General features: G+C 48.6%; 1 protein-coding gene across 2 annotated transcripts in view; it reads right to left on the reverse strand.

Moving 5' to 3' along the window:
* The window catches only part of USP7 (ubiquitin specific peptidase 7), a 70,965-nt gene extending 53,472 nt beyond the window's left edge, over positions 1 to 17,493 (reverse strand). Inside the window, exon 1 of one of the 2 annotated variants that reach the window (XM_012448285.3) lies at positions 16,800 to 17,493. In XM_012448285.3, the coding sequence (XP_012303708.1) occupies positions 16,800 to 16,875 (76 nt within the window). In that variant the 5' untranslated portion in view covers positions 16,876 to 17,493. The remainder of the gene's footprint in view (positions 1 to 16,799) is intronic. The other variant, XM_064362449.1, reaches the window with a different exon arrangement.
* Positions 17,494 to 21,485: the final 3,992 nt, after the last annotated feature.

The following is a 21,485-nucleotide window of genomic DNA, read 5'->3' on the forward strand; positions in this document are numbered from 1 at the left end:
GAACCTGGGAAGTCGAGGTTACAATGAGCTGAGATGGCGCCACTGCACTCTAGCCTGGTGACAGAGCAAGAGTCCATCTCAAAAAAAAAAAAAATTCATGATTGTTAGCGCATTTTATCAAAAAGCACAGATACAAATCTAATCCTTTATAACTGTTACCAAACAAGGTAAAATTAAGGCTAATTGACATTTAACATCGTGGCACATTCCACTCTGATTGAAACTAAGACACAAAAATGCAGTGCAATTGATTATTGGGTACTATGTAGGGAGAAACTACAGTTCTAGGCATTGAAAATGCCCCAGGCAGAGTCCGTGAACTTTACAACCTCAAAGTCTAATGGAGAAGAAAAACAAAGTAGTAACACAACACAATTGGGCAATTACGACACAACGGACACACCCAGGACAGCCATTGCTTCCATTTTCATCAATCCAGAAGCCTTGATGCTGCCATGTTTACCTCCAATTCCCCTGAACTCAAGTCCTAGCCCTGCTTTCAGGCCCACAACCTCTTCATCAAGCCTTCCTGCTCTCAAGGTGCAATCTTGCTCTTCAATTTCCAGGCCCCTATGTGCTCACCTCTGGACGTTCATCATCTGCCCGCATTAATTATTTGCTCATATGACCTATCTGAACTGTGCTGGCGTTCCTTAGGCAGAGACACCTTATCACTTCATCTTTGCTTCCCCTGCAAGCCCTCAGGGCCTGAAGCAATGATTACCAGCAAGTATGCCCTAAGCCGACATTGGAGAAGCTCCTTCTAATAAGCTATGACATGAAAATGCTTGGCTTTCCATATTCTAAACCATCCTGGTCAAGGGGGTCTAAGGGTTGCTATCCCCTAGAATAGCAAAGGAAAAACCCCACTCGCAGGCTCTGTCTAAACAGCAGTGCCGTCCCACCAAACTTTCCTGAGGTCAGAGGATGATCTACAGCTGTAGCATCAAATACAGAAGACAGGAGCTACATGTGGCAACTGGACGCTTAAAACACGGTTGTTGTGACAGAGGAACTGGTATTATTAATCTTATGCAATTTAATTTTATTTAAAGAGCCACATGTACTTATTGAGCACACTGAAATATGGCCATAAAGAAAAACCAAATATTTATGTATTTAATCAGCCACATGTGGCTAGTGGCTGCCACAGTGGACAGCAAAGGTCTAGAAACAATTTTATCACTCAGAACCTTGGTTTCTAGGCTTGTAGAATAGGGGCGACAATAGACATTTTCTGCTCTAAAGAAAGGTTGGACCCAGTGCTGTCTGATAAACACTCAAGATAAAAACAGTATCTTAAGAAAAACAAAAGCCCTTTTAAAAAGGTATAGAACTTAATGTCATCAAAATAGAATTAGATTTTAAAAGCTTCTGATTTCCAAAGCAAATATTGATCATTAACAGTAAAGGTAGATGTGCAGTGCAAATTCTTCCTCTCTCCATACCCCTTACTCCAAGGCAATTAACCCCAACTTTAGAACACTGAAGACTTTTATCACTTGTGCGGGGAGAGAGTTTTCAGCAGCACCTTTCCAAAGGTACTGGGTGCTGAGAGAGACAACAGTCTCAGTTACCACCCTAGCCCTCCCTGCCACTAACATGGTACTGCTAGGTGTCCAAAATTCAGAAGCTGTGTGCCTGGCTGCCCTGTGTCCTGAAGCTCAACCAGTCACCTGGAGGGCCACATCCTCCTGGCTAGGGACCCAAGGGTCACCTGGCTTACACACATCTCTCTTCCCCAGGCACTGACCAATCCGTGGCAGAGATCTGAGTGGGCACTGCATGCCATTTGTTCTGTGCACACAGACACTCCTGACTTAGTTCACTGGGGCCAGAACTCAGGTCTCCCAACTTATTTTTCCCCAAGAGAACCTCATGCAGTTGGTGACCAGTAAGTAACCATTCAAGCTAGCATCTGCACATGAACTGAAAAAACTAATCCGATTCAATGCCCAAAGAAGAATTCACAGCTCTTGTACATTGTGTGAGTAGCAGAAACATACAGAAAACTACTAAGATCAAAAGGCCATGTATATTTCCACTTTCTTCAATCAGTGACTTAATAGGCAAACAAACCAAGAATTTCTGTATTTAAAACTGTAGTCTTGCCACTGTTTTTTGACTGCTACAGTCACTCTACAAACTAAATATTCTTCCAAAGTTGCCTATGAAGATGTACATCATATATATAAATACATATATATATTTATCTTTAAAAATCTACTGTCAGGGAAAGAGGGCCACATGGAAAATATTCAAAATATGCCACAAAAACAATAAATACCACACAGCTATAAGTTAAGGAAGCAAAGAGACTGACCTCTTTTTTTTTTTTTTTTCTTTTTAAAGAGTGACTGACCTGCAAGAGACTGGCCTCTTAAGTCTTCTAAAGTCTTTCAACCTCTGCTCAGTTAAGGAATCCTGAGCCTCTGGTAGCCCTGACCCAGTTTTCCTTCCACCTTGTGAAAGCTGCCATCTTAAAGAAACCAGGTGATTTAGGCAACAGGAAGGACACCACCCCAGCTGGCCAGGGCTCCGCAGGGAATACTGCCCCTGGAGCAGGGGGCTCACCCACTAGGGCCTGAACCAGCCGGGTTGATGCAATGAGCTCTGCGGGCTTGGAGAGAGCGCCTAGATATCCTATTTGCTCATCTGTAAATGCAGAGGGCTTGTGGGCATAAGGATGACTGAGGACCTGAACCCATGAAGCTATACTTACATCTAAAACGCTGTAATATCTATCTCTGCACATCTAGAGATCTGGGTATGCTGAGATGCTGTACACCTGAGCCCTGAGCCCTAGCAGACAAGACTCAGGCATTTTTGCATTTAAATCACTCCATATACTCAGAGACACACAGCCCAGGATGGTTTGCTTTAGTAATGATTCATTCAGCTCAGGATCTCAATAAAACTTGTTACTGGGCCGGGCGTGGTGGCTCACGCCTGTAATCCAAGTGCTTTGGAGGCCAAGGCGGGCGGATCACCTGAGGTCGGGAGTTCAAGACCAGCCTGACCAACATGGTGAAACCCCGTCTTTAAAAAATATATATGCACATATACACCATGGAATATTATGCAGCCATCAAAAACGATGAGTTTGTGTCTTCTGTAGGGACATGGATGAACCTGGAAACCATCATTCTCAGCAAACTGACACAAGAACAGAAAATCAAACACCACATGTTCTCACTCATAGGCGGGTGTCGAACGAGGACACATGGACACAGGGAGGGGAGCATCACACACTGAGGTCTGTTGGGGGGAAATAGGGGAGGGACAGTGCGGGGTGGGGAGTTGGGGAGAGATAGCATGGGGAGAAATGCCAGATATAGATGAAGGGGAGGAAGGCAGCAAATCACAATGCCATGTGTGTACCTATGCAACAATCTTGCATGCTCTTCACATGTACCCCAAAACCTAAAATGCAATTTAAAAAAAAAAAATTTGCATTAGAGTCTTCAACCTGGCTCTAAGAACTACAGGCAGCAGCAATCACGCTAACAGTCACGTGGTGACAAAAACACACTGGGCCAGCATCTCAGAGTTGGCAGCAACAACACGGCTCACAGAACACAGAGCTCACATGACACAGTCAACATCCTTTCAGAATATATAGAAAGGACTGCTAGATGATGTGTTCCAGTGTATAAACCAGCTTATTCTGAACTGAAGAGACAGGTTAAAGACGACAAAGTTGAACTGAGGGCTTTCCTGCCTCAGTGTCTCACCCAGGCCACCCAGACGAATGAGTTATGAGCCTGTTCCACAGAAGAGGTGGTCAGGATGTGGTCAACGTGGTGCAGAGAACACTGCCCTCCCCAAACACTCCATGGCTCCCTCACATTCCCTTAGAGTTAGGCAGGATCCCACAACCAGTTCTGGCAATGGGCTCTGAGCAGAAGAAACCAAGATGCTGGAGCCGCAGAGCAAAGCAGGCGGGATCAGGCAGCCACCGCCTGGAGGACCACTGCCCTGGAAGAAGACAGATGCAGGGCCAGCTTCGCCGGAGCGGGGCCACAGTTCACTGTGTGAAGTCGCTGATATCTGGGGCTTGCTCCTGAAGCACAGCTCAGCCTGACTGATGCTAACACACTGACATTTTCCTGCCTGTCCCTGTTTTATCCTTATTTTTTCTTCTGTTTAAAAAAAAAAATGCTTTAATTACTTTATTCGACAAAGCAGACCTTTTCCCCTTAGGATTATTTCGTAAACATATTATTTTAAAACAAAAAGTGGCATTTATTTGATGCTTTACTATTTATAAAATACTTTTCTGTAAAAAAAAAATACATATATTTAAAAAAAAAAACTTGTTACTGAACACCTGATTCACAAAGGAAGAAATCTACCAACATGCATTATTTTGCTTCATCTCTTTTTATGCCACCAAATGCCATCTGAAGTGTATCTGTGGCTCTGGCCTATTCAAGCAGTGGGCTACTTTCTATATTCAAAGCATGTGGTGAACCACATCACAATCTTCAGATGGGGAAGACCAACTGCAGTTCATTACTTTTGGGTAGTGAGGGAGGAAAAAGGGATGAAAGCAGGAGGGTGTTTAAATAAAAAACCCCAGTCTATACAAAAAAGAAAAAAAACTAGCCAGGGTGATGTGTCTGTAGTCCCCGTTACAGAGAGGCTGTGGTGGGAGGACTGCCTGAGCCCTAGGAGTTTATTAATTAATTAAAAAGCAGTAACCGCTATTTTATGACCAATGCTGCATACTGGTTACGGTGAAGCCAGACCACATGGGTTCCATCCCAGCTCTGCCACTTGCTCTGGGTGACCCAGGTAAGTCAACACACCTTATTCTTTCACAGCTCTGGAGGTCAAAAGTCTGAAACGTGACTCACTGGGCTAAAACCAAGGTGCTGGCAAGGCCGCATTCCTTCTGGAGGCTCTGGGGGAAATGCTTCCCTGCCTCTTCCAGGTCCTAGAGCCACCCCATTCTTGGACTCCCCCTTGCATCTGTCTTCTTAGGTCCCCTCACTCTGGCACTGATGACTGTGAGTACACTGAGTCCATCTGGGGAACGCAGGACCATCTCCTCACTAGGGATCCTGAATTCAATCAGGTCTGCCAAATCCCTTTGCCAAGTAACGTAACATCTGCAGGTTTCAACGATTAGGATGTGGACACCTTTGGGGGACAGCGCATCATTCTGCCCACCACAGACCCTAAACCTCTAGTCACAGAGACTGGTAGTTCCCAAACTCATCCTGCTATACCACCCCTCCTGCTTGTAACCACACTCACCTCTTCTTTTCACACTCAGCTGTGTCACCTTCTCTTATGAGGCCAAACTTGAGGCTCCCCCTCCCCGCAGTAAGCCAGTTCAGTCTCTCCTAAGCCACAAGAGCACATCACCCCCCACCACCACTCCACAGAGACCTTCAAGAAGCCCTCCCTTACATACATTTCAACAGACCATACAGTTTAGGGCTCCTTCACTTTCTGGGGCGGTCCCGTCAGGGGCGGAGTCAGCACAGTTCCTGACAGTCAGGAAATGTTTGGTGAAGGAAAGCCTGCACCACCCTCTGTGGGCACCACAGGACACCAAGGACGCCCCTGCTGCGACTAGTGAAGTCTGAGCAACGATTCAAACAGTAAGAAACGAGTGTTGGGGAGAAGACAAACTGCCTCTGGGAACCTAAAGGAAATGGAGACTAAGACTTCAGATACCCTTTTAAGAAATCTGACTACGCTGCAACATCCAAACGTGTTCAGTGGGCTTGCTCATCTCTCTAAACAGAGCATGATGCAGCTTGGGTTTTCTCAAACTCATCACTCACATGAGGCGTGACTGCATTCCGGTCACGTGTGGTGGGACCACATTACAGTCTGTGAGATTTTAGGATTAGCTTGTTAACTCAAAAGTAAAATTCAGAATCTATTTTTTCCAATGGAAGACAATTTAGCTATATGTTTATAGGATACATCCTTGAAGCTTTCTACAGAGATGACGCCTCGCCAAAAAATTTACTTAATATGCAGGTCTGTATTCATCTGAGGTTTGCGTAGTTTAACAACAGCAAATTGCTGGCCAGGCGCAGTGGCTCACAATTGTAGTCCCAGCACTTTGGGAGGCTGAGGCAGGTGGATCACGAGGTCAAGAGATGGAGACCATCCTGGCCAACATGGTGAAACCTCGTTTCTATTAAAAGTACAAAAATTAGCTAGGCATAGTGGCACGAGCCTATATAGTCTCAGCTACTCGGGAGGCTGAGGTAGGAGAATCGCCTCAACCCAGGAAGCGAAGGTTGCAGTGAGCCGAGATTGTGCCACTAAACTCCAGCCTGGTGACAGAGCAAGACTCTGACTCAAAACAAAAAACAGAACAGCAATTGCTGTTTCACACAACATTCTGCTCAGCTACCACGAGGTGAATGACACTGATGTTTGGACCAATCACTCTATTAATCACCTATACCCATTTTCTATGAACATGCTATGTTTTTTTTTGTTTTGTTTTTAATGGAGTCTTGCTCTGCTGCCCAGGCTGGAGTTTTGGGCGAAATTTCAGTTTCACTGCAACCTCCACCTCCCAGGTTCAAGTGATTCTCCTGTCTCAGCCTCCTGAGTAGCTGGGATTACAAGTGTGTGTCACCATGTTTGGCTACTTTTTGTATTTTTTGTAGAGACGGGGTTTCACCATGTTGGCCAGGATGGTCTAGATTTCTTGACCTCATGATCCACCCGCCTCGGCCTCCCAAAGTGCTGGGATTACAGGCATGAGCCACAATGCCGAGCTCTGCATTTCTCTTCTGTCTTCCCACGTATGTTTGTTCTAAGAGTAACTGCTGAAATGTAATTTTACATTTGTTGTATTTAATAAACTGGGGCTTCTGTTTTTGTGTGGCTATGTTATTTTACTTCTTAAATAATCTGTTTGCATGTAGAAATGAAGAAATGAAGGACAGTATTGTCCATCATGGACTAAAAATTGAAGAGAAACACCTTGCTCCTTCACCACAAATAAGTTGAGAAGCTGTGCTCTACAGGGTTTGCCTGAGAACCATTCATCTGAAAGTTTCCAACGTTATTACTCATTTTGTTTTTCCAGGGCACACTACATTTTTCCAACATTCAATGGGGCCTAATGCTACCAGATACACCATCTAAGCAAGACTCGGACCAAACGGTTAGGCCAGCACTGGCCATACAACTCTACGACTTGACACTGTTCTACATGTGCACTGCCCAACAGGGTGGTCACACTACCTACTGAGCCCATAAAATGAGGCTAGCCAAATGAGGACTTTTTCATTTAATTGTTAAGTCACCACAGGACTGGCGGCTGCCATGACTGTAAAACACAGGGTTAGACACTTACAGTGGTTTTTGTTTAGAGTCACTGTCTCGTCCCTGTCACCCTGGCTGGAGTGCAGTGATGCAATCATAGCTCACTGTGGCCTTGACCTCCAAGGCTCAGGTGATCCTCCTACCTCAGCCTCCTAAAGTGCTGGGATTACAGGCATGAGCCACCACACCCAGGCTCACATTCTTTTTTTTTTTTTTTTTTTTTTTTGAGACGGAGTTTCGCTCTTGTTACCCAGGCTGGAGTGCAATGGGGCGACCTCGGCTCACTGCAACCTCCGCCTCCGGGGTTCAGGCAATTCTCCCGCCTCAGCCTCCTGAGTAGCTGAGATTACAGGCACGCGCCACCATGCCCAGCTAATTTTTTGTATTTTTAGTAGAGACGGGGTTTCACCATGTTGACCAGGATGGTCTCCATCTCTTGACCTCGTGATCCACCCGCCTTGGCCTCCCAAAGTGCTGGGATTACAGGCGTGAGCCACCACGCCCAGCCACACTCACGTTCTTGTTTCAAAACAGGAATTGCACTGGGTGCAGTGGCTAATGCCTGTAATCCCAACACTTTGAAAGTCCAAGGCGGGCCGATCAACTGAGGTCGGGAGTTCAAGAACAGCCTGACCAACATCGAGAAACCGCGTCTCTACTAAAAATACAAAAAACTTTGTCGGACATGCTGGCACATGCCTATAATCTCAGCTACTCGGGAGGCTGAGGCAGAGGTTGCAGTGAGCAGAGATCACGCCACTGCACTTCAGCCTGGCAACACAGTGAAACTCCTCGGGGGGAAGCAACTGCACTGCCAGGTGTGGTGGCTCACAGCTGGAATCCACAGCACTTTGGAAAGCTCAGGTGGGCAGATCAGGAAGTCAGGAGATCCAGACCATCCTGGCCAACATGGTGAAACCTCATCTCTACTAAAAATACAAAAATTAGCTGGGTGTGGTGGCACGCCCCTGTAGTCTCAGCTACTCGGGAGGCTGAGGCAGGGGAATCACTTGAAACCGGGAGGCAGAGGTTACAGTGACCTGAGATTGAGCCACTGCACTCCAGCCTGGCAACAGAGCAAGACTCGGTCTCAAAAAACAACAATAAAAAATAGCAATTGCATTGGGTCAGTTAAGAGTCACGAAATATAATTTATTTCCAAAAGTTTGATTGATGAAATGTACTTGCAACTTGAGGTCAATGGCTTAGAGCTTTTTTAAGGGGCTGTGCAGTAGAAAGGTTTGCTCAGCCTACACATTCAAAGTAATGCCACATGGTGTCCTTTGTAAACACTCCCCTCAACTTTTTCTGAAGTGCTGTGAATGGGGTAGCATGACAGCCTTAAGTAAGATTATCACCTAGACACCTGTGGCCACACTCTGGGATGGGACCACATTCCACAATACAGGTCACCCTACCAAACACACAGCATGCTTTCCAAACCAGATGCCAGTTTAACAACCTATTGCGAGAGATGGAGGTTGGTACATAACACAGGACACTGTCCTCCCAGTGTCAAGATGTCAGGAAACCTTAGTCACTGGCATGTAATCAAAACAGAGGGACCTGGATTTTTTTATCTTCTATGGCAGGCAGAAAAATCACATGACCTGTCCTGGTTTTACAAGGGAGCCTCTTTCTAAATAGCTTTTAGGTTCTCAATGACCCAAAGAGAATCAAGGATCACCACCTCGAGACTGGGGCACAACACTTGCTCCCAGAGCTCCTGGCAGGTAACATGGGCTCCTTCCAAGGACACATGATCATCTCTGAGACTATGAACAGCTGTGACCTCATAACAGTGTCTCCACCCCTTAAAGGATGTGCTAAGAACTGAATTCAGCTGGTCGCAATGGCTCATGCCTATAATCTCAGCACTTTGGGATGCCAAGGTAGGGGGATAGCCTGAGCTCAGGAGTTCCAGACCATCCTGGGCAACACGGTGAAACCCCATCTCTACTAAAATACAAAAATCAGCCAGGTTTAAGTGATTCTCCTGCCTCATTCTCCCAAGTAGTCCCATGCTAGCAGTCCCAGTTACTTGGGAAGCTGAGGCAGGAGAATCACTTAAACCAGGGAAGCAGAGGTTGCAATGAGCACAGATCGTGCCAGTGCACTCCAGCATGGGCAACAGTGAGATTTTGTATTTAAAAAAAAAAAAAAAGCTGAGCACGGTGGCTCAGGCCTGTAATCCCAGCAATTTGGGAGGCTGAGGCAGGTGTATCACCTGAGGTGGGGAGTTGAGAACACCCTGACCAACATGGTTAAACCCCATCTCTACTAAAAATAAAAAAATAGCCGAGCAGGGTGGCACACGCCTGTAATCTGTTATTCGGGAGACTGAGGCAGGATAATTGCTTGAACCTGTGACACAGAGGTTGCAGTAAGCCAAGATCGCCCCATTACACTCCAGCCTGGGTGATAAAACAAGACCCCATCTCAAAAAAACTGAATTTGCTTTACATAGCCACAGGCAGAGCAGAGTGAGGACCCAGCCCCTTAAAGCTAGTGCCCTACTGGCTGCCGAGCCCGGCCCTTCTAGGCAACAACACAGACAAGTTGACGCTACTTCTCAGGGTGTCTTCTCCCAGACGCCCCTCTTCCCGTCCCATGTTGGGCTCTTGCAAGCCTCTGTCTCAGGGGTGTCATCACTGAATTCTGGAAGCATCCCTGCTCTAGCTCAGGTTGGTGTATTTCTCCATATAAGAAACATACTAATTACTTTTTCCAACTTACAAATAAAAAGTTAAAATTACCAATCCTCAAAAGTAGACCTTTTCTTAAAGAATTTCAACACATCTGACTTCTCATTAGCCGAGGCATGTGTTAACTTACTAGAAAAATGGCACAACCGACTTTCTTGCCTACGCATGACACTTAAAACCCTGCTTCTCCAACTTTTTTTTTTTTTTGAGACGGAGTTTCGCTCTTGTTACCCAGGCTGGAGTACAATGGCGCGATCTCGGCTCACCGCAACCTCCGCCTCCTGGGTTCAGGCAATTCTCCTGCCTCAGCCTCCTGAGTAGCTGGGATTACAGGCATGTGCCACCATGCCCAGCTAATTTTTTGTATTTTTAGTAGAGACAGTGTTGACCAGGATGGTTTCGATCTCTTGACCTCGTGATCCACCCGCCTCGGCCTCCCAAAGTGTTGGGATTACAGGCGTCAGCCACCGTGCCCGGCCCTCCAACTTTCTTAAGTACAAATTAGTTCAGAACAATTAAAGCAGGTGACATATAACATTTAACTCTGTCATGGGGGTACATGGCAAGAAATACGTTGTTACAACTCTTGTTCTCCATGGTAAAATTTCTTGGCCTTGGAAATCAAACAGGATACCCACTGGTTATTCATGCAAAAAACATAAACAGGCTGGGTGAGGTGGCTCACACCTATAATCCACTACTTTGAGGAGTTCAGGCAGGAGAATTGCTTGAGGTCAGGAATTCCAGACCAGCCTGAACATAGCAAGACCCCATCTCTACAAAACTTAAAATAAAAAAACAAATAAATAAAATAGCCAGATGCAGTCATGCCGACCCTGTGGTCCCAGCTACTCGGACGGCTGAGGTGGGAGGATCACTCGAGCCCAGAAGTTTGAGGCTGCAGTGAGCTATGATCACCCATTGCACTACAGCCAGGGCAACAGAGCAAAATGCTGTCTCTTAAATAAAAATATTTTTTTAAAAACACAAAGCACTAACAAAAACATAATTTACAAAATACCCAAAAGAAATTTTGAGTTAGTTATGAAAGTCTATCAATGTCTTTGTCTGGAAAACTGGCTTTTACTTCCGAAAGATCAAAAAAACACCATTAGGTTAACGTTAAAAGCAGTAAAACTAAATGAGCAGCTATCAAAGCAATACTGTTTTATGGCTTAAGCGTCTTTCTCAGGGCCACTTGCCAGCCAGCCATCTCCTGCACCACTGTTTACTCTCAGAGTACACTGAAAAAGTGTTTCCTGAACGAGCAACTCCCACAAATAAATTTAACAAAATGGAAACCTTAAGATGGTCACCTTGACCTGGCATGGTAGCTCAAGCCTGTAATCCTAGCAGTTTGGGAGGCTGAGTCAGGCGGATCACCTGAAGTCAGGAGTTCGAGACCAGCCTGACCAACATGGAGAAACCCTGTATCTACTAAAAATACACAAAACTAGCCGGGTGTAATCTCAGCTACTCAGAAGCCTGAGGCAGAAGAATCACTTGAACTCGGGAGGCAGAGGTTGTGGTGAGCCAAGATCTCGACATTGCACTCCAGTCTGGGCATCAAAACAAGAGCAAAACTCGGTCTCAAAAAAAAAAAAAACCTTACTTCATGAATGTGTATGGAGGGCTTAAAAAAAGGAAAAAAAATCACAAGACAGTCACCTTCAGAGCAAATAAGCTGAGAGTGTGGAGGAGGCACCCCAACATCCATTCCACCGGCACAGTAGCAACTGGAGCAAAAAGTGCATGGTTCTTATGCAAGCCAAGGGGCAGAGGTGACCAGAAACGCTTGGGGGAAAGGTGGTTCCTGGGTAGGATTTTGAACCACTTTCCTGGGATATTTGTCCTGTTTGTGTCTACACAAGTGCACATGTGCTGGGAGCCAGTAGCACCAAGGAGGCTGGGGCCATCCTGAGAGCCTGGCTATGAGACTTCCTGTAGAGAAGGCAGGACAAGAAGTCCTTTTCAGCAGGGCAGTGACAGGAGAGAAGTCCAGTTGGGCAACAGCTTTCACAGTGCATGGGATGGGGCAGGCTGGAAGCAGGACCAGGAGAGAGGCTACCACAATTGTAGCACAAGGCAGCAAGGGCCTGCTTTCAGGGGATGTCTGGAAAAATCAAACGGGCCTGGCAACAGGATATGGGATAGAGACAGGTGTTTTCAAGACTGACTCCCAACATCTGCACACTCAGGAACATGGTTTCCCTACCACTGTTTATTGCTCCACCTTCCCAGACTCATCATAGGGAGCTCTAGCATTCATTCAAGAATCATGAGAAGGCCACCAGGCTGACCACGGCTAAGCACCAGTGGCAGATGACACCAAATCCACTCAACTTTTATCACAGAGCTAATTGTTCTCAAAACATTACACCTTTAAATCCTAACCCTAAAAATAAATTTTAAAAATATATATATATTACACCTTTAACCTACAATTCCAATCCAGGCACATCAAGCCCAAGATTTCATGAACAGTATTGCTTAGGCGGAGGCCGCAAGGCTTCTCCCTAATCCACATCGGATACAGTTACTGTGGGCCCTTTCCACATAGCACCCATCTTCAATGGCCCCACCTGTGGTGTGTGCCCCACTTTAGTTCTAACATAAGCGTCATGTTTTCTTAGCTGCAAAAGCCCTACCATCAAAGCAACACCATGCACTGAATAGCTCCTATGCTCCAAATTCCGTGCCAGGCACTTCACATGTGCTTGGCAATTCCAGTCTGACAACAACCTTGACAGGCACGAATGACCTCTTTTAAGAGATGGAGAAACTGAGGCACCAAGAGCTTAAGCAATGTGCATTAGATCCCACAGCAATTAAATGGCAAAATCCGGATTCAAACCCACGCCGGACTCTAACCACACTGTCCTACAATGAATTTTAACTTAATGACCTCTTTACCTTTTCCAAAACACTAACTCAAAAAAAAAGTATACGTTCTTCCTCTATTTGCTAGTATCGATCATTTGATTATAGAGAAAAAAATTAATAATCAGCATCAGCAGCCAGAAATAAGGAGAGCTGAAGCCTGGGAAATAGCTTTGAATCATATCAAAACCTGACATGCTCATACCAGAGTGAGATGCTAGGTTTGGCCTAATTTCTTCTGTACTGGGTTCTCTGAACTGATGTTCATCTTGTAGCTTTGCAAAGAATTATCTTAGCAACATAAGCCAATGTAAGGAAAGTCAACACCCTCATATTTGACTTTTGTCTTGTTACAGTGCTATTTGAAAGAATCTTCTAATTAGTTATAATTAATTACAACAGCACAAGCTTATATGGGTGGGTGTGTGCAAGAGAAGTCACTTTCTATTCCCAAACATGCTTCAGCAGAAAAATAACTGCACAAAGTTTGGAAGAAACCCCACCACCACCACCCCTGTAACAAAACACAGAAGCCTGTGATCAATTCTTTTCAGAAGCTGCATCCGACCTATTAATTTGCTCCTAACAGCAGCAGTCTAAGTATCTTACAAAAGTCAAACATCTATCCCATTCGTCTCAGAGCTGACACTCTGAAACTGAGACTGCTCACATGGGCAGAAGAACCATACCAGGGAAAAAAAAAAGTTTGTGTGAAGGAGCAAGGCCTCTGGATAACTTCCTGTCGATTCAACACCCTCTACATGGACCAGATGACCAAAGAGTATTCAGAGAACAGAGACCGTGTAAGTCATTCCTTCAGCCCCTAGACCTCAATGGCCAAAGTTAGAGAGGCAATAAATACACTGCCAAGCAACCTTATTCCCAGCCAGACCTAATCATGCCACCACCTCCACAACCTCCACAGCTCTATCTGCCTTGCAACTAGAAACACGCAACTGGCTGCTTCAGGCCTTACAGGGAGTGTGTGGTCGCAACCCCAGCAACTGCCATCAGCCCCTCACCTCTTCCCTCTCCGCACTTCACCCTCCTTCACTTTCCTAAATGCTCCCGGCATTTTTAAAATAACTATTCCAGAGCACTGCTGTTTTAGTGAATATGCAAAGGTACGCAGAGTTCACTCAAAAGCAAATGCGACCCCAAGAATGTGAGGCCGGAGAGCAAACTCATACTGACCTACTGAAAGAGAAAAAACAACCAACCTAACCAGTCTCCCAGGTTCCTTCAAAACCACCCTGCCCAGGAGGCGCAGGCAGGATGCTCCTGGTTTACTAACCCTTCCCTTCCTCAAGGTGTTCAGACCCTGACAGTGTCCACCTGCTGGTTCTGTAGGAACCGAGGCAAACACACTAAACAGGTGCAAGCCTCTAGACCCGGACTCCACCCACAGCCTGGCCCATGAAGCCAATGAGTTGATATCTGATAAATTTCACTCTTCTGGCTTTTTCACAAAAGTATTCTTTCACTCTTTCAGATCCTACTTCACATTCCCATCGTAAGCCTAGCACCACATTTCAGGAGTAAAAATGCTGAAACAGACGGCCTAAGACACAGGTAGCTTTTTAAACCACACACCTGTGAGTACTCACAGGGCACTACTACTCGTCTACACCCTTATGCGCTCCCTACAAGACAAGGGATCTTCTGGATAATGAAACAGACAGGTGCCTACTCAGAAGAAATGAGTTTCTTAAGTTTAAGGAATCAGCGTTATTAACTAAAACCTCTGCCATCCAATTTGAAATTCTGGTAAATTGTCTTAGGGGTTACCTTTCCAATACAAACTGTAATATGAAAACAAAACTTCATTTTATGAGAAAAGAAAAGTAGCCTCGAAAACATGCATAGAGACTGCGAATTCCTAAAAATTCAACACTCTCTAGTCTTTTAAAGGCAAAGACTGGACGGGCACAGTGGCTCGCACCTGTGATCACACAGCACTTTGGGAGGCCGAGGCGGGCGATCACCTGAGGTCGGCAGTTCGAGACAAGCCTGACCAACATGGAAAAGTCCCATCTCTACTAAAAATACAAAATTAGCCAGGCGTGGTGGTGCATGACTGTAATCCCAGCTACTTGGGAGGCTGACACAGGAGAATCGCTTGAACCCGGGAGGCAGAGGTCGAGGTGAGCCGAGATAACGCCACTGCACTCCAGTCTGGGCAACAAGAGCAAAACTCCGTCTCAAAAAAAAAAAAAAAAAGGCAAAGACCTTGAAATTTGTGGACCTGGGGGTCATTTTCCAAAAGATACATGCTCTGCATTAATGTCTCTATTTATTAATTCTCAGTAGTGTCCAAAAACACTCGGAAAGTGGTACGACAATGTCACGGGAAATCCATATGCTCGTGTTACTGCATATTTGTCTTGACCAAGGGAACTGAAAAGCAACCTTTTTTTTTTTTATGTTTCAGATGGGCTGCAAAATATAGCACAAAAGGAATACACAAAATTCTCAGTAATGTACTTCTGTTAAGCTATTTGGTTTAATCACATATGCCAGGCGCTCTATTGCTGCTTTGCTGGAGCCAAGTGAAATAGATAACCCAGTCCGTGGCATGGACTCCGCTCTTCTGTCCCTCATTACCACCACTGATTAAGTACCACTGGGGAGTGCCTTGTGCAGAATCCCAGTCACTTTGCCATTTGCAACCTAGCCTGCCATTTTTTCAGTGACCATCCAATTACTGGCAGTAAGTTATTCAGAGGGGAACACCAATCATGCTTAAGTGTTCCCACCAACCGGTGTGCAGCGCCCCACACTTGCAGCCACCTCACAGGATAAAAACGCTGCTTTTCCTGAGCTCCCTTAGAGCCTCATTCATTGACGCACCCCAAGATCCCTTGCTAAAAGCAAAACTAGAATAAAGCATTCCACGCTCTTTTCACTCAGGTGGCCTCCATTTGACTCCCGACAGCCTGAACCCGTCACGCAAGTAAAAAAAAAAAAACCACTTTCTAAAGACCAATTTGGGCTTTGCTTTGTTCAGTGAAATGGGCCATGAGAAATAAAAAGTGCCTTCCAATGACCAACTCCGTAAATCCAACACCCTTATCTTTACAGTGTTTTTACATGCAACCTTTATAACCAAGACTCCGTATCTCAAACTCAGTGCCTTGGAAAATTACCGCCACATCGGCAGAAAACTGAGTTACCTCTCTAGTCAGGTTTGACTCTGAAGCAGGCAGCCATGTGCGGCAGGGCTTTCGCACGGTTGCAAGCGCACACCTGACCGGATGCTGGCTGCACCACACACTGCCAGGTGCCAAACTCCCCCAAAAACAAGTGGACTCGGAAACCAAAAGAGCCCTGGTCAGAACTCCGGGCCAGTGCAAAGCCTGACAACATCTGCGTTCCTTGCAGGTGTTTTCGAATGTAAGCCCGACGCTAGGCAGTGCTGTTAGAAAGTGATTTGGAGGAGCGCTTCAGAGCCACGGCGCGCCCTCTGGGGGAGCGCATAGGAGCAGGTGCGGGCGAGCCCCGCGCCCGGGGAGGTCAGGAGTTCGCCAGCCAGACCGGATCCAACAGGACGCCCCAGAAAGGGGACGGTCCCCGGAGCCCGCCTCCCAACCTGGGCGAGGAAACACCTCCGTCCCTCTGCAGCCGGAGCGTTCTAATTTACAACTCCGGGCGCTTTGTGCCGGGGAGGCCCGGCGGACGCGGGGTCGGGACAATGCACCGGGCCGGGGTCCCAGCGGCCGCCCCCCGCTAGCGGGCCCGGCATGACGTTGCAGCCTCGCCGTGCCGGGGCCGGGAAGCCAGGCCGAGGCCCGGCGGCCGCCCAGGGCCTGGTTAAAGATGGCGAGCCCCTCGCATGGCTCCCGCGGCTCCCCCGGCCACAATGAAAGGCTCACCCCGGCCCCGCCGCGGCCGGCCCGCGGGCCTCACCTTCCATCTCCATGTCCTCGGGCTCGCTCAGCTGCTGCTCGCCCGCTTTCTGCTGCTGCTGCTGCTGGTGGTTCATGTCGGCCGCGGCCTGGGCCTCGCCTGCGGCCGGGGGCCGGGGCTGCGGGCCCGGCGGGCGGGCAGCGGCGAGCCGGGGCGGCGGCGGCGGCGGCGGCGGCGGGGCGGCCTCCTCCTCCTCCTCCCGCGCGTCGTCGGCGGCGGCGGCCCCGGGGCGGCCCGCGGCGGGCGGCGGCGGCGGCAGGGAGACGCGCACGTACTTGCTCGCGATTCGCCCAATCTCGGCGCCGAGGCGGGTGGGCGGCCGGCAGGCCGGGCCGGGCGGCCTCGTTGCTTGCTGCGGCCGCCGCCGCCGCCGCGGGGCCCGCCTCCCGCCGCCGGGGCCCGGGCCGGGGCTGCGGGGCCGCGGGCCGGCCGGGGGCGGAGGGCGGCCGGGCGGGGGCCGCGGAGTCAGCCCCGCCTCGGGCCGGGCGCGGCGCGCGGGAGGCCTGGCCGGCCGCGGCGGGCCTACTGGCCCTGGGGCCGGCGGGAGCGGCGGCGCGGGCGGGCGACTGGCCGGCCGCACTCCGAGAGCCGCGGCCTCCGCCTCCTCAGCGTCGTCGTCGGGGCTCCGGCAGCGGACGCAGCGCCCGGCGGCTCGACTCGGCTCGCTCTCAAAATGGCGGCGGCGTGAAATGTCACATCCGCATGGGGGGCCGCGGAGCGAGCGAGCGAGCGAGGAGAGCGGGCGGGCGCCGAGTTAGAGGGCGGAGCGGGAGCTCAGGGCGGAGCACGGGAGGCGGAGCAGGGAGCGGCCCGCCCGCCGCCGCCGCCGCCGCCGCCGCCGCCGCCGTTGCTGCGGCCCGCCCGCCCTCAGCGCCGCGCCCCCCGCGTCCCGGCGCCGCCTGCCTAGCAGCCCAGCGGCGGACCCTCGACGCTCGCTGCCCCCGGGCCTGGGGGAGCTGAGGCTAGCCGCCCGGTGACTCAGCCCTGCGGGGGTGACCCGGAATCCGCCGCATCCCGGGGAGCCGAACTCCCCGAAAGACCCAGTAGCGTCAATGAGGAGGGGCCCAAAAGCCGCCCGGCGGCCAGGTTTCAGGTCCCAGCCGAGCGCGTCGAGCGCCGGAGGTTGCCCGGGGACTGCTCAGGACAGGGCCCGGAAGGGAGCCTGGGGTCAACGCATAGAAGTTCCTGTTATTGTCGTTATTTGCCCTCGCCCGCTGACCTGCACTTTTTCACCCAGTCTCTACTGTGGAAGAACTTATTTTCTCACTGTGAGCCCAATCTGGCAACGTTTGGCTCCTCAAGAGCAACCCCAGGCGGGGCTCAGCAGCGCACACCTGTGATCCCAGCACTTTGGAAGGCGTAGGCGGGAGCATCACTTGAGGCCAGGGGTAAGAGACCACCCTGTCTCTACAAGGTTTTAGTTTGGGGGGTTTTTAAAAAATATGTATTTATTTATTTTCAATTAGCTGGCTGTGGTGCCTCGCGCCAGTAGTCCCAACTACTTGGAAGGCTAAGGCTGGAGGTTCACTTGAGCCCAGGAGGTTCACTGAGGCTGCAATGATCCAAGATCGCGCCACTGCACTGCAGCCTGTGTGACAGAGTGAGACCCAGTCTCAAACAATAAAATAATAACAATATAAAAATAAACCCACAACCCCTCACATTTGGCATTAATTTATTTCCTTCATATCAACCCAGTCTGGGATTATGCACCCAGGGCTTCCCTATTCCAGGAGACATTCGGTGAATATATCTGCTGCATTGACAGACTGATGATTAGGGTTTCAGCTTTTCCAGTTAACCAAGGCAGTGTGGGTCAGTAAAAATGGAGCAAACCGATATACAGTTTTACATATCTCTAGGGAGAAGAGAATTTTGCCCTAACAAGGCCAGAAGATTATGGTACCTGTCTTCCTCTCCATCTCCCTATCCCCACTTTCCCTGCATTTTTCTTCAGTTTATGTACTGTTCATCTCCCCACACCCTAAAAGAATGTTTTGCTCACTGTTGTATCACAAATGTCTGGGGTACACAGCAAGTGCTCAATAAATATTGGTTGGTCCAGGCACGATGGCTCACACCTGTAATCTCAGCAATTGGGAGGCCGAGGTGGGCGGATCACCTGAGATCATGAATTCAAGACCAGAATGACCTACATGGTAAAACCCCGTCTCTACTAAATACACACACAAAAAATTAGTCCAGCATGGTGTCGCACACTTGTAATCTCAGCTACTCCGGAGGTTGCCCCAGCAGAATCGCTTGAACCCAGGTGGTGGAGGCTGCAGTGAGCTGATTGCACCCCTGCACTCTAGCCTGGGCAACAGAGCAAGATTCCATCTTAAATAATAAATCGATAAATAAATAAATATTGGTAGAATGGGCCAGGCATGGTGGCTTGCGCCTCTTATACCAGCACTTTGGGAGGTTGAGGTGGGAGGATCACTTGAGTCCAGGAGTTGGAGACTAGCCTGGGCAACACAGGGAAACTCCATCTCAGTCAGCCAGTTAATCAATCATTCAATCAATTGGTTGAATGAACGTAAGACTCAAGTGTGACTGGATCCCCCTCACCAGCATTTCATACACTCGAAGGTTTCCCACCGGTGAATTTCCTGCCAGACCACAGAAGTGAGCAGAGGAGAGCCCAGTCACTTCAAAAGGAATCCCTTGGGTCACCCCCAGAATCTGAAGACAAGGCATTGTTATTCACTCAGATTCTCACAAATGCTAATCAACAGTGCTCAGATGCAAAAGAATCCTTCTGTCTAGTATTCTGGAAGCTTAGAGGAGGGAGGAAAGAGCCTTTCTGGCAGAGGAAGAGGTGGCAGAAAGTTCTGTATGTGGCTATCAGTTCACATTGCCCAACCTTAGCCTCATCACTGAGTTCAAAATCAATCTATCGCTGGGCACCGAGGCTCATGCCTGTAATCCCAGCACTTTGGGAGGCAAGGGCAGGTGGATCACCTGAGGTCGGGAGTTCGAGTCCAGCCTGACTAACATGGTAAAACCCCGCCTCTACTAAAAATACAAAATTAGCCGGGTGTGATGGCACATACCTGTAATCCCAGCTACTTGGGAGGCTGAGGCAGGAGAATCACTTGAACCTGGGGGCCAGAGGTTGCAGTGAGCCTGAGATCCTGCTGTTGCACTCCAGCCTGGGCAACAAGAGCGAAACTTCCTCTCAAAAAAAACAAAAACAAAAAACAACACACACACACACACACACACACACACACAAACAATCTGTGTGGCGGGGCACAGTGGCTCATGCCTGTAATCCTAGCACTTTGGGAGGCCGAGGTGGGTGGATCACCTGAGATCAGAAGTTCAAAATCAGCCTAGCCAACATAGTAAAATCTGGTCTCTACTAAAAAGAAAAAAAAAAAACCAAAACACAAAAAAAATTAGCCAGGTGTGGTAGCACATGCCTGTAATCTCAGCTACTTAGGAGGCTGAGGCAGGAGAATCGTTTGAACCCGGGAGGCGGAGATTGCAGTGAGCCAAGATCATGACACTGCACTCCAGCCTGAGCAACAGAGTGACAATGTGTTACCTAATTAAAAATAATAAAAATAAAAACCTGGCCAGGCATGGTGGCTCATGCCTGTAATTCCAGCACTTTGGAAGGCCAAGGAAGGTGGATTGCTTGAGCTCAAGTGTTCAATATCAGCTTGGGCAACATAGTGAGGCTCCCTCTCTACAAAAAATACAAAATATTAGCTGGGCGGGATGGTGGGTACCTGTGATCTCAGCTACTCAGGAGGCTGAGGTGGAGAATAGCTTGGGCCCAGGAGGTTGAGGTTGCAGTGAGCCGAGATCGTGCCACTGCATGCCAGCCTGAATGTCAGTGAGACCCTGTCTCAAAAAAAAAAAAAAAAAAAGGAATTCTGCCAACAACCTCAGTAAGGTTGTTCTTCCCCAGAGCTTCCAAATGAGAGCCCAGCCCTTGGCTTTGGCCTTGTGGAAAACCTAAAGGAACCCAATCCAGCCTACTCTAACTTCTCATCTATGGAAATATAAGATCAAAACGGGATATTGTTGCCGGGCGCGGTGGCTCACGCCTGTAATCCCAGCACTTTGGGAGGCCGAGGCGGGTGGATCACGAGGTCAAGAGATGGAGACCATCCTGGTCAACATGGTGAAACCCCGTCTCTACTAAAAATACAAAAAATTAGCTGGGCATGGTGGTGCGTGCCTGTAATCCCAGCTACTCAGGAGGCTGAGGCAGGAGAATTGCCTGAACCCAGGAGGCGGAGGTTATGGTGAGCCGAGATTGCGCCATTGTACTCCAGCCTGGGTAACAAGAGCGAAACTCCGTCTCAAAAAAAAAAAAAGGATATTGTTTTACACTGCTGAATCTGAGGAAATGTATTACACAGCAATAGAAAATGAATACACATAAACAGTATCTGTCTCTCCTTCTAGAAGCACCTTGAGAAAGAAACTGTCTTGTCTACAGATCTATCTTCAGCACAGCACTGGGCTTGTAGTAGATGCTCAGTGAAGATTTGTTGAATGAGGTTGGGCGCAGTGGGGCTCATGCCTGTAATCCCAGCACTTTGGGAAACCAAGGGGGGTGGATCTCTTGAGGTCAGGAGTCCGAGACCAGCCTGGCCAACATGATGAAACCCTGTCTCTACTAAAATACAAAAATTAGCCAGGTGTGGTGGCGTGGTCCTATAG

This window comes from Aotus nancymaae, unplaced genomic scaffold (genome assembly GCF_030222135.1).
Source record: "Aotus nancymaae isolate 86718 unplaced genomic scaffold, 86718_ANA_hifiasm-v0.15.2.pri h1tg000049l, whole genome shotgun sequence".
Lineage (NCBI taxonomy): Eukaryota > Metazoa > Chordata > Mammalia > Primates > Aotidae > Aotus > Aotus nancymaae.